Source organism: Vidua chalybeata, chromosome 13, assembly GCF_026979565.1.
Source record: "Vidua chalybeata isolate OUT-0048 chromosome 13, bVidCha1 merged haplotype, whole genome shotgun sequence".
Lineage (NCBI taxonomy): Eukaryota > Metazoa > Chordata > Aves > Passeriformes > Viduidae > Vidua > Vidua chalybeata.
This window is the reverse complement of record NC_071542.1, coordinates 7,571,739-7,584,507: the sequence shown is the minus strand read 5'-3', so window position 1 is coordinate 7,584,507 and position 12,769 is coordinate 7,571,739. Positions and strand designations below refer to the sequence as shown.

Genomic DNA, 12,769 nt, shown 5'->3' with positions numbered 1-12,769 from the left:
CTGACCACTTTAAAAACAGTATAATCCACTTTGCTTTATATGCAAACTCATGAACTGTAATTTCTACTGTCCAGTGCAATCTAACTTTGTCACCCACAGGTGTCCCAAAACCTTATAATGGTACCTTAGGAATTTCTAACTGAGAAATACAGATTGCCTGCACACCTGTGAGGCCATCCATCAGAAAGGACAGCCATCCATCACAGACCTTGACATTTAACCACAAACTTCCTCTCAGGGGGAGATACAAATATGCCTCATTTAATAAACAAGTTCTCCCCAGGAACAAGATTTTCTTCCCAAACTTGAAGTACCTGACAATGGGCAAGGGACAGCGCTCCCAACCAGCTCCAGGGAAAAGCTGAGTGGGATTCATCACTGTGGAGGAACACAGGTACACCCCCAGCCATGGACACACGTCCTGCCCTGGAACAGGCAGGACCTGCCCCTGCAGGGTGTCTGTGGGTTACAGCTGACACCAGGGAGGGACAACAGCTCAGGTCACACGAGCCACGAGGACAACGCCACTCACCGGGAGCAGGTCCCACCAGCCAGAGCCGCCCCCATCCCCACTCCTGCAGCAACACCTGCCTGCCCACCCTTTGACAGGTACAATGCCACCACAGCAACCACAAGCAATTCAAAAGAAGCCACTAGGAAAATATTTGGGAAGTTTTGAATGTTTTTTTCCCACTGTCTTAATGATTAAACATTCAACAACACAAAACACTGGGCAGCTTACTGAAAGCCTGTTGATGGCACAGCAGCTGATAACAAGCATCCTACTTGGTGAGAGATAATCCTTTTTCCATTAAATCAAGAAAGCATTAAAATTGAGATACTGGGTAACTCCATTTAGAACAAAACAAAACAAACCCTCGAAATTCCCAAAGATCTAATGTCATAGAAATATCCCACCACTTCCAGAATTTTTTGATTTAGGGGATTCTTCTCACTGGCTTGAAAGCACCAATTTGTGCTGGCCTTTTGCTCAGGCTCTTTCAGGGTGACAGTGCACACGCTGCTTTTTCACCCATTCAATTGACCTTGAATCACCTGCTGATGGCTTTGTAACACACAGTCCAGCATTGTACCTGGACTGCTCCAGAGGGAGGTGAAGAAGCCACCTCCCTGTCCTCATGGCCACAGTTTAAAAATAAAGAGCACTTTATTTATATATAAGGGTTTGTAATATTAGAAATTAGAAAGGCTTGAACCAAAAAACCAAATTTGGATCCTGATCTGAATTTTGCAGCTTTGGCCCTTCTCCAAATACTTCTGTTTGGCAAGCAGCTGAGTAGAGTAACAAGAGAAGGCAACATACATAACTTATGGGATCTGTATAAAAACATTAAGCTCAACCCCTGCTTTCAAAACTATAAACACACAGAGAAAAAGACTAACAAAACCACCCCAAGCTCCAATTAATTAAAAGATTAATCAGTGCTTAGTGTAAGTCTGATCACCGCAACCTGAGCAGTACTGTCATCTCACCCAATTATATTATTTTTTCTGATTAATTTATACAGTGTCCAGAAACTTTTAGGGGGAGTTTCCAAGTGTTCTTTTCAGGTAGAGATTTGGATTCCTACTTGCCAGTGGCATACAGACACATGCAAATAATGCAGAACTCTCCTAAATGGCAAAAAACCCAGCTACAGAGGCCTGGGATGACAACCCTGCAATTCTGTGCTTATTAAGGACTCATTAGAACTGCTGCACTGAACCACAATGTCACACCATCTGACTTGCTTCAATGAGGAAACTCCTGCAGTGGGAAGTAAAATGTTTATGAAACAAGGAATTGCATATGTTTGATGCTGTGAAGTCAACAACAGCATGCATTCCAATGCATTCCAAATGAACAACAGTAAAACTTATCCAAATCTTTTATTACTTGAATAGTGGTTTTCCCCCCATATAGTTTTTCAGATTCTATTGTTTCAAAAAACAAAGACAAACAAAACCCACAAACAAGAGTGAAAAATCCACTCTTCCTAAAAGCAGGTTTTATAAAGACCTTTTTTCTGCAAAGCTATTCCCATCAACTCAGAGCCAGGATAGTCAATAAAACCTCAGCTCCGTTCTCCAAAGGTTACATAAAGGTCACCATTCATTTTACTCAGGTTTATTTTCTAACCTTGTAAAAACGCCTGCAGACCAAGTTGGCTTCCACACCAGCTGACCTAGAACCTCCAGCACTGTGGTGGCCGTGCCCTGTTTTGGAAAGTTGCTCCTCCTCCCACGCCCTGCCCGCTGCCACAGGGATGCACTGCAGCAGGGAACAGCGAAAGCTTTTCTACCCTGCTCTGGTGACAAGGAATCCTTCTGGGGGCTTCCCCACAAAAGGAGCGTCCTGCACACAGGAATGTGTAGTAACAGATAAAGGGCACACCTGGCCCTATTTCAGAGGAGTGGAAAGTGGAACAACCCATGGAGGCCATGTCCAGGAGAAGTCAAGCTGAGAAAGGGACAAATGGTGTAGGATTTGTTTTGCCCAGTTCATGAGTTCTGCACCACAGATGGTTATGTCCTGTTTTAAAATTTGTTTGCAATCTGAGAATTAGGCACATGAAGTGATTGGATGGATTGTTTTATGGAAACATCTTTCCTAAGAGCTAGCCCTCTCCTCAGAAATGCCTTTTTTTCCTCCACAATAACTACATGGGAATTGTACAGAACCAGGTGGAGTGAAATGAAACAAATTCCACTTTCTGTTCCTATCCATTTGGGGAAGCAGAGTGTGAAGGAGAATGACAAACTGCTAAATGCTTTGCCCAAGGAGGGGTGACCTTCCCTGAAATCACCATGAACTACTCTAAAATATGGTCCATGGCTCAATTTTTTCCTATGTATTTGACTGCTTATACACCATATCAGGAAACACATTCAGGACAGGCAAACCTTACCAACACCTGGAATCACTGGAACCACGAAGCCAGGGAAAACTGAGTCAGTGACAAGAAATCTTTGCAGTTTTACATTCTCATCATCTCTCAGCTAGGGGGCTCAAGGTACTTTTTCAAAGCAGGTAAACACACTTCTGATGTTGCATAGATTAAGTGAAGTAAGTGCAGCCTGTACACCTGTCAATGATAATTATTTGATTTTCCTTACAGAAATCAGTAATCCATAATTAAAGAATTATATAACCTGTGTTTCCCACCTCCAACAATGAATTAACCAGGATGAAGCAGGGAATGACAGCCACTGCATTTTAGGCTGGGGGCACAGAATAACCACAAGTACTCTGTAATCAGAGGAAATTTTGAGTTCTCTCAGTTTTGACAGGCTACTTAACAAAATACTGAAGGTTATGTCAGGGGTTTTTTTCTCTTACTTCCTGTCTCCCTCTCCCAAGCTACAAGAAAGAGAGAAAATGCAGATGGATTGGTTTACACATTAATCCAACCTGACTCAATAAATTCTTGTTTTAAAAAAATACATACAGAAATTTCAACTGCAAAAGAAAACACCAAAAAGGTATATCCATCTGCATTTGCTAAAAGCCTGAAACACATACCCCTCGAGCTTCCCTCTTCACTGCCAGGCATTAAAAATATCAAGTCAATCAATATTAATTTTATTAAAAATATCAAGTCAATCATTTTTTCTGCTGACCTAACTATACAAATAAGTAGCAATTCCTATTATGAAAAACCTCAATGGCATTTCCCAAGTTGAAGAACACTTGCTCTGCCAACAGCTAAGTGACGATCCACGCTTGCTGACAATGCCTAATGAGGAGTGATGGATGCAACTGCAGGAGGGAGCAGGAATGTTTTAAGTCATAAAAAAGAATGGAGCCTTCTAAAGATTAGAAAACATTGGTGTTACAATCAGCTAATCTGGTTTTCTAGCACAATAACAAGAGCCCAAAAGTAACAAGGGCACAATTTATCTCCTGCTCCTTTTTCAACATGAGACAAACCGGGCATTAGGACACAATTTCAGCACTGCCCAGACTTGCTCATGTGGTTTTCCAATACAACTTCTAGCTAGAAGAGTGATTGGAGGACAAAAATTATGGGTCTGAAACCCACACACACATCCAGCCTGAAATGGCTGCAAATGCAGTGCTTTGTGTTTGCCATTCCACACTGCCTGGTCCTCAGCTTGGTTTACACATGAGACACTGGGGCGGGGAAGGAGAGAAATTAATCTCTCAAGCAGAATTGCAATATTCAAATCCTAACAGATGCCTTTAGGACAAAAAGAGCTGAGATGCAGGCAAGGTGAAAGGAGCTGGGGCCAACCCATGCACAGATGCAAGCACCAGATTACCATTTACAATGGTAAACAAGCGCTCATAGCAGAACCATCACCAGTTATTTGCAACAGTGAACAAGAAAACAAACCTGTCCGTTCCTTCAATGTTCACAGTTACTGGATTTTGGATTAATACAGTGAGTGGAGGGATTAAATTGCCTAAAACTGTTGGTCTTTTTCTTTTATGCCAGCAATGAGAGACCCTCAGCTGACACCATCCTCCCTTGGCTATCTCTGCATCCCAATCCTTGTGCCACGCTGCTTTTACATCCGTACTTCGCTGGGTGTCTTCAGCTGCAAGATATTCCTTGGCAAGTTAACGTGATACTGAGTAGACTCTGTCTTCACCACCATATGTTTGGGTACAGAAACATCATATACAAATAACACACACTTGATAATACAGTACCCTCACCCAAAGAAGTAAGTGAAACCCCATTAGTCTATATGCTCAGACAGCTGACTAGGGAGGTTTTCCCGCCTCGGGCTCCAACGTCTGGACAAAAAGCTATTAATAAATATGAAAGCTTTAACGAATCTACAGAGAAATAAAAACAGGCAGATTAAGGCCCAGTGTCCAGCGAAGACCAGGGTAATTTACAAACCCGCCCATGCTGACACTAATCAGCCAGGCTGGGCTCCCAAAGACGTGTTCTCTCTGTCTAGACTTCTAATCCGTCAATGGGAAAAGACATCCAGTATTATTTCTGCCCGCTTCACCCACACCGTAAGAACACATCCAACCGCCTCAGCAACTCTCACGCAGCACGAAACAAAACCAGACACTGCTTTGCTGCATGTGTTCAAGTGGGGCAGCCAGGACACAAACACAGATAGACAGTGATGAGCTTCAATTACTGCAACCAAATAGCAGTTAAATACCTGTATATGATGTTGTAATGCAAATAAATACTTCCTGATTTGTTTCTAAGCACAGCTAAGTCACTCTTTTATCTTCCCCTCCTTAGCTCAAACTAGTGGTCACCTTATATGCCAAAAAACACCCCAACAAAAAAAAAAAAAACCAAACCCCCACAGACTGGACACTTAAAAAGCATATTTTTAAGTCTTCAGTACCTATAATGACCATGCCTGCAAATGCAACCAGCAGGGCTTAAACGATTGTTTCAATTTAAGGGACTCCACATGTACACAATTACTTAATATGTTTTTGTCAATCTACATTTTAATTTAATAAACAGAATAAAATAAGTACGAATTGAGACAATTAATAGCTCATTGTCCCACTCGAGGTCTGCATCAGTCTCTATATTTGTCTGTGAAGTGGAGGGACAAGCATAGACTTGTTTGTGATCCTCAAGTCCAGTATTTATGTAGCTGCTATATTTTGCTATACTATTTTCACTGACAGTACAATCTGAAGACTGAAACCTTTAAAAAACCTGTAACAAACACAACCAACTAAAAGCCTCCATCTACTATTTACAAACACATGCGGGGAAAACAACAGAGAAGAGTACTGAGCTGGATGTGCTAAACCTGCTGGGAAGCAAAGGGGGAACTGAATGCACCAACCTGCCAGCACATGCAACTGGCACGGCAGGGGAAGAGGGGAGGAAGAGGAGGGAAGGAGAAAAGAGGAAGAAGCTCTGCTCTGCTCATTACACCTCACTCTGTTAACAGCAATGCGCTGCCATTTTCACAACTGGCCTTCCACAACCTCTCCTGGTGTTTATCCATCACCAGCACCCACTGTACAGAGAGCAAACCCCAGTTTGCTGCCAGTTCAGAAGGAGACTTTGCACTGTTTATTGGGGTGCAGTGTGCACAATGTCCTCAGCAGTGCTCCTCATCCCTGCTGTGCCAAAACAACCACTTCATCTCCAGGAAGATGCAAATTCACATTAAACTCCAACCTCAAAGGAAGACTGCTTGATCACAATAGAGAAACATAAGATTTGAAAACATCAAAAGAAAAGGTTTTCTTATAAAAAAATAACCTTATCTTCAAATACTGCATTTCAACAGCACAACCTGCAGGGAACAGATGCTGCCTGAGAGCAGCAGGGAAGTTGAAGCCCGGTGCAGGAAGCAGGTAGCCAGGAGGAACACTCTGTGAAGGTGAGGAACGCCTGTGGAAGTACCAGGAGACAGGGCTGCAAGGTGCTGGAAAACCTCTGCTGGTCACAGGCACTTGGCACCAGGCAAGCCACTCACCCCGAGCAAAACGCTTCATTCCTTTGTACCAAACATGGGCTTGGGCTATTCACCAAGTTCACCTGAATCAAACAAGCAGTGTTCATTTCAGAAGCTAACATATGTGCTCTGTTTCCTTGAAAAGAAAAGGCACAATAAAAGCAGAGGTTTTACTTAGTAGCCATTTTGTCTTCAACTTGGACATGATACCTCCTAATCTGAATGCAATGTAAACATGCTCTCCGAGGATCATTTCCAAACAGCACATTCATGCAAAGAGAAGGAAACGTGAAAAGACCATCACTAAATACCATAATAAATTAGGAGGGTGTGAAGATTTTATGATCCAAAAAGACAGAAAATTCTGCAGATCATATTCCTTCTCTAGGTCACATTGCAGAGAAGACCAAAACAAAAGGTAGCAAGTGTGGATGAAGGAGAATGAACTATTATTTACTGTTTAAATAAATAAAAACAAAACAACCACCATCCCAATAATAAAAGCAATTTCAGTATGCCATACAATAAATAAATCTGAAGGTAAAATTATGTTTAGATTCTGTTTATTTTCTAGCGACATCCATTCAAACCAGACAATCTAACTGTAATATGACGTAATATGCAAGCTAGATCAGTAAGCTTTTATTGGGATGAGTATATGTATAAAATACACATGGTGTGTGTGTGTGTATATAAAGGAAAACATTACATGAGTAACCTGTATTTACAACTCCCAACTTTCAGTACTCTTTACCAGTGCCCTCAGCCAAAAGCAGCTTTTAAAAACGTACATAAAATACAAATGCTGCAGGTGACAGCCTCTTGCAGATACTAAAAAAAAAAAACCCTAAAAAACAAAGAACAACAAAGTGCTCTATTTGCACCAACCTAAACTCGATTCACCTCGTTTCCCTAATACACATAAAATTCTTAAATAAAATGCTAGTTGACTAAGAAATTGAATTTTTAGGGAAAAGAATCAACAAAAAATAACCTGGATTCCTATGCAGAAACTTGAAAATCATCGTGAGCTCCAGCCAAAACTGCATTTGAACTGCCTGAGACCTCAGAAGAGCAGAGGTTTACAGGGGGCCGGACAATCGCACCCTTCCTGCCCAGCTCCGCATCCCCCGCTGCACCAGCGCCCTGCTGGGCGCTCATGTGCGCGCTACAAACACGGCCGGGAGCGCCGCGGGCCGCGCAAGATGCGCCCGGCCGCGGCGCCTGCGGCAGGTGACCCGAGCCCGCCGCCCACCGCAGCCGGGCAGCGCCGCCGCCCGCCCGCACACGGGGCCGGTCCTGCCCGAGCGGCGCCGGCCGCGGGCACGGCCCGGCCGCGACCCCCGCCCGCGAACACGCGTGTGCTCCGCGCTGCCCGCACAAAGGGGCCGCGCCCGCGCAGCCCCTCGGCCCTTCCCCCGCTCGCCCGGCCCGGCCCTTACCAGATGGAGCTGCGGATCTTGTGCTGCAGCGCGCTGGCCTCGCCGCCCTGCAGCCCCGGCACCAGGGCCGGCAGGGCCCCGCCGGGCGCGGGGGTGCCGGCGAGCCGCCGCGGCGGCTGCCCCCCCTCCGGCTGCTGCTCCTCGGCCATGGGACGCGAGCGGCGCTGGCCGCACTAGGCCTCTGCCGCAGCGCTCGAGTGAGTCGCCTTCCCCGGCTGCCCGGGGGACATCACGGGCGGAACCCGTCCCGCCGCTACGCCGCAGGATGGCGAGCCCGGCCCGCGGCTCGGCGCATGGCGCCCGGCCCCCGCCGCCCCCCGCGCAGGGTCGCTCCGCGCTCCCCCGCCCCGCAGCAGCACCTGGCCCGGCCCGGCCCGCCCCGCGCCTCTCCTCGCCCCGCGGCCGCCGTGCCCGCCCGGCCGCCGAGTGCGCAGGCTCGGCGTGCCCGACACACGGGCCGCCCCGCGCCGCCGCCGCCGCCGCCGCCGCTGCCGGGGAGGGGGCCGGGGCCGCGACTGGGGCCGGGGGCGGCGAGCGCAGCCGGAGCGGGGGGGCGGCCCCTCCGTCAGCCCCGGGACCCCCGCCGCGGTGGGGAGGGGGTTGGACTGCGCCCGGAGCGGCCCGGCGGCCCAAATAACACGTGTGTGCGTGTGTGTGTGTGTGTGTCTCCCCGTGTGTCACGGCGCACACACCGTGCGGCACACGCTGCTGCCCCGCTGTCCGGGCGCGCCGCAGACACGTGAAGGCGCTGCGGCGGCAGCAGCATTACATCAGCTGCGGCACCGCGGCCGGGCGCGCCCCGCAGCCCCCGCGCCCGGCCCGCCCTCCGCCGCGGCTCGTAACAAAATAACAAGTGCCGCCGTGCTCACACGGCGCTGAGGAAGCCACACACCGGCACGGGCGGCGGCAGGCCGGGCCATTGCTCGCCCTCAGGCTTCCTGCGTGCTCCCTAGACATGAGTGGGGCCGGGCTGCCATTAGTTCCACCGGCCTTTACCCACAACCTTTCTGTGAAAACAATTTCCCAAAATTTAAATTGTGCGGCTACCACAACTGCTTTCTCTGAACTACAGGCACAAGCCATATTTCTACTCCTTGGGATCGTGGCTTTTAAAGAAAAAAGCCAGAGGAATTGCACAGCCTGGGATAGTGGACAGGTAAATACCTAAATTCAGGGACGGTGATAGAAGGTGACCATTATTAAAGTCATTATTAGGAGTTGGACTGGATGACCATGTGGGGCCCTTCCAGCTCTGGATATTCCACGGTTATTGTTTCTCTTCCCTGTAGGGTTATGGTAACACAGCCTGCTCAAGCTGCCCCCCTGTTGCCCCTCCTTTCCCAGCCACTCCAGTTCTGGGCTGTTCCCACTGGAATTCACAACTGGACACTCAGCCCACTTGGCAGGGGCATGGACATGCAGGTGCCCTCTCTGACACAAGGATGCAGTGACTCCCTGCCTTGTGCTGATCACAGAAAAATGTGGGCTTAAAGGTGACTAACAATATAAATATACATATGGAGACACAGCTTTGCTAAATTTAGGAGATGAGCATTTTGTCATCAGCCGAAGCAAAGGCCTTTCAAAAATAAATATTTGCTTACGTCTCCACTGCTCCAAAATCAGAACATTAATGGCTATGACAATGATGGTGATCTTCGCCTTACGAAACCTCTCATCAGAATCAAAAAAAAACTAAGCCTTCTTGTCCCTGCCTCTGATTTAAAATGGTTTTTTAATGATAATTGAAAATTTCTGACGGTCATTTAAAAAAAATTAGGAAAAAAATAAAAGTAAAATTTTTTATCAGAAGTGAGCAGAGAAGTAATCAATTTTAAATCCTAGCTGTTATGCTTTTTGCAAGAAAACTACATCAGTGTGCAGGTAAACTGGCAGAGGAAGACAAGGGTCTTGGTCCTTGGTGACATTTTTTAGTTTTGTGGCAATTTCCCCTTAAGAGCAACTGTATCAACACAGCCAGGGTTGCTTCTGTTGAGATCTTTTGTTGGACTCTGTCACATCTGCCCGATCAGAATTTAACCCACAGGGATCCAAGCCATAAAATCATTCTGGCCAACACCTATATATTGTCCCAGATTGAAATTGATGGCACTACACGTCAGAATAGGGTTCAACAGATGTGCATCATGTTTGCAGGAGCATAGACCATTACAATAAATTGTAAAAAATATACATTATTTCAGTGTTGCTTTCAGTCTAAACCAGCTGGAAGACAAGTTCATTATTTAGTTCCTCATTAATTTAGGTCCCAGACATGACCTTTTAAACATGTTTATTTAGAGCTGTATGGGCATCATGTGACCCAGAAAAAAAAAAGGAGTCACTTCTCTTCTGCAAAATCTGCAATACCATGTCAGGCTGGCACCCAAAGGCCACCAGTACCACCCTGAAATCACACCAGGTGTTTTAGGGCAGAATGGGATTAAACTGGCACAGAGATTAAACAAGTGAGCCAGACTCCCAGGTTGCATTTTGGTGGTCAAAATGGTCCATGGGCTTCCAAAGCTATGCTTATTCTCCCATATCTCACTATCAATCAATTGTTCTATAAAAAATACTTTTTTTTTCTGTGCCTTTGGTGTGAAGCCTTCCAAGTATAAGCCTGTTATTGCTGGGTTTGAGCATCAGGCCCAAAACAAGATTCCACAAGAGCCCAAAATGAGATGAGGGTCCTGTTTTGTGTAAAGAAAAGATTTCCTTCTCAGGCCTAGCAGTAAATAAAAAATTAACATTTTTCACAGTGTGATACTTAGAAGAAACGGGGCTGTGTTGTGTATCAGTACAGAAGGGAAGCTCTCTCTCTGCTCTCCACAAGCCCTTTCCTGTTAGGAGTAAGTCCCCTCGGTGCTCTCCTGGCCTTGGCACGGGTCTGGCACGTGCCTGTTTCCACACCCAGCGGGGGAGTCCTGCCCTTTACACACGCACAGGTTCATAAATGGGGGCCATTTCGGCTGCCTCCCACACAACCAGCTGAATTTGCCTCGTGTTTCGTACACCCTCGTGCACCTGTGCAAAATGGGCAAAGATGGTGGCAGCCCATTCACAGTTTATGTGGCCATGTGTAACTACAGCAGAGAACAAATAGATCCAGAATTACTGTGTCAACAAAGCTCGTGCTGACAGAATTAACTTGAAGATACTGAAGGAATTATTTAACTGCTATGAGATGAACAGCCATGAGATGGACTGACTGGACATCTCTCCATCAAGGACCACTACAACCATCTGCTGGAGTTCTTGTACCTAATGGTTCTAAAAACCTTAATTTGATGCAAACATTTAGCTCCCGGTCAGCACTATTTAAGAAACATACCAGAAGTAATACATATGAGTTAATTTTAAATTCCCTTACTGTAAATAAAGACATGTGTGAAAGTTACAGCATGTCAGAAACCAGACTAGTGTTGGCAGGACCAGGATCTTTCCTGTTCTTTCCTATTTTCCAAACATCTGCCCTTGTGGAAGAGCACAGCAGCTGAACTGTGAGTAGGTGGGGGCTTCCTCTCTCCTTCTGCAGGTAGATTTTACTTGTCTAGAAAACTGATGTTGCTGTACTAGTGCTAAAATTCATGTCTTTTCTAACTCAAGAGCACTGCAAGTCTCCTGTGCCGGACACATATATTCATCCAAGGATGATCTTCAACAGAGAATGAAAGAGCTGTTCTGGAGAAAGAGCTGGCTGTCTGCATGAGGACAAGCTCCACTGTGCTGTCCTGACACAGGTGGGAGCCAGCTCCATTTTGCCAGGTTAATTCCAAAAGCTCTGTTTATTTTCCCTCTATTTCTGGAGCTTCGGATGTAACACATTCCCTCTCTGTGGGGAAAAGTTGTGCTTAAGTACTGTCCAACCCATTTTCCAGGATTTTCTCTGCTGTAGTTCAGCGTGGCTTTGTTTTGTTTTGATTTTTCCATAATAGATTGTGTCTGACAGCTGGGGAATACAGTGTCTCTCACTTTCAAGAAGGAATGCCTCACTGCCCTTTCTGCAGCTCGCAGCCAGCACTGAGGGGAAGGCACTTTTCCCGCTCTCCTGTCCACAGAGAGGGATCTGCTGCCTCTTGTCTAGCACAGGGCCAGGGGCCTGCACACACAGAGGTATGAGCCAGATAAATTATGAAATCTCACTATCTTTATCCGCAAGACAAACATGAAGCACATTCTCTGAGGATAATTGACTTTAAAGGTTTGCTAAAAAAAGACACTTCCCAAAAGCTTTAAACGCCAGTTCAGTGAACTCCATTTTGATGCCTTTTTGCAACTCTCCTTCCCCAGGGATGCCTGTCTCTGTGTGTCCTAAGCTATGCCCAAGACATTTCGCTCTGATTCTGTTTATTTTCTTAGCTCCATTCATGTGTAGTATCTGTACAATCAAAGTGCAATAACTAGTAATTCACCTAACAATTTTTAATGAAAGCTTCAGTTTTTATAGTTTCAATTATTAAAGGAAAAAAAAAAAAAAAAAAAAAAGCTGGTTAGCCCAGCTTCAGATTCACATCATCCAAGCTGACAGAAGAAAATGGTCTGTGTTCAAACTGGGCAGTGAAAATGGGGCTACTTTAATTACAATGAAAGCCTGCTTCACCAGAAATTTTCTAAGCTTTGCTGGGTCTTGCAGCATCTGTTTGGAGTGGGAGTGAGCATTGTGTGGTGCACAGTATGGCCACTTGGCAAATAACAGGAAATGTTAAAAACGTGCTGGGGAAGTCTGAGGTAGGCCCCATGATCATGACTCCTTCTCTAGCAAAGGAAGAGCATTAACCACCCCTCTGCCTAGTGATCGAAGTGGCTTCAGACTCTGTATGGCAGTTTTAGGGTGCTAATGAATGGGATATGAGCCCTTCCTCTGTGTGAATGTGGATGATCCTGAGGTGTAAGACAGC

General features: G+C 46.1%; 1 protein-coding gene and 1 long non-coding RNA gene across 2 annotated transcripts in view; one reads left to right on the top strand and one right to left on the bottom strand.

The window, feature by feature from the left end:
• RFX7 (regulatory factor X7) overlaps positions 1-8,104 on the bottom strand; it is a 49,599-nt gene extending 41,495 nt beyond the window's left edge. The window contains exon 1 of the mRNA XM_053954675.1: positions 7,869-8,104. Within this exon, the coding sequence (XP_053810650.1) occupies positions 7,869-8,017 (149 nt within the window). The 5' untranslated portion in view covers positions 8,018-8,104. The remainder of the gene's footprint in view (positions 1-7,868) is intronic.
• Positions 8,105-8,923: 819 nt separating this feature from the next.
• LOC128794611 (uncharacterized) lies at positions 8,924-11,978 on the top strand. Its single transcript, XR_008433204.1, has 3 exons — positions 8,924-9,024; positions 11,478-11,611; positions 11,807-11,978. It is a non-coding gene; the product is annotated as an uncharacterized LOC128794611 (long non-coding RNA).
• Positions 11,979-12,769: the final 791 nt, after the last annotated feature.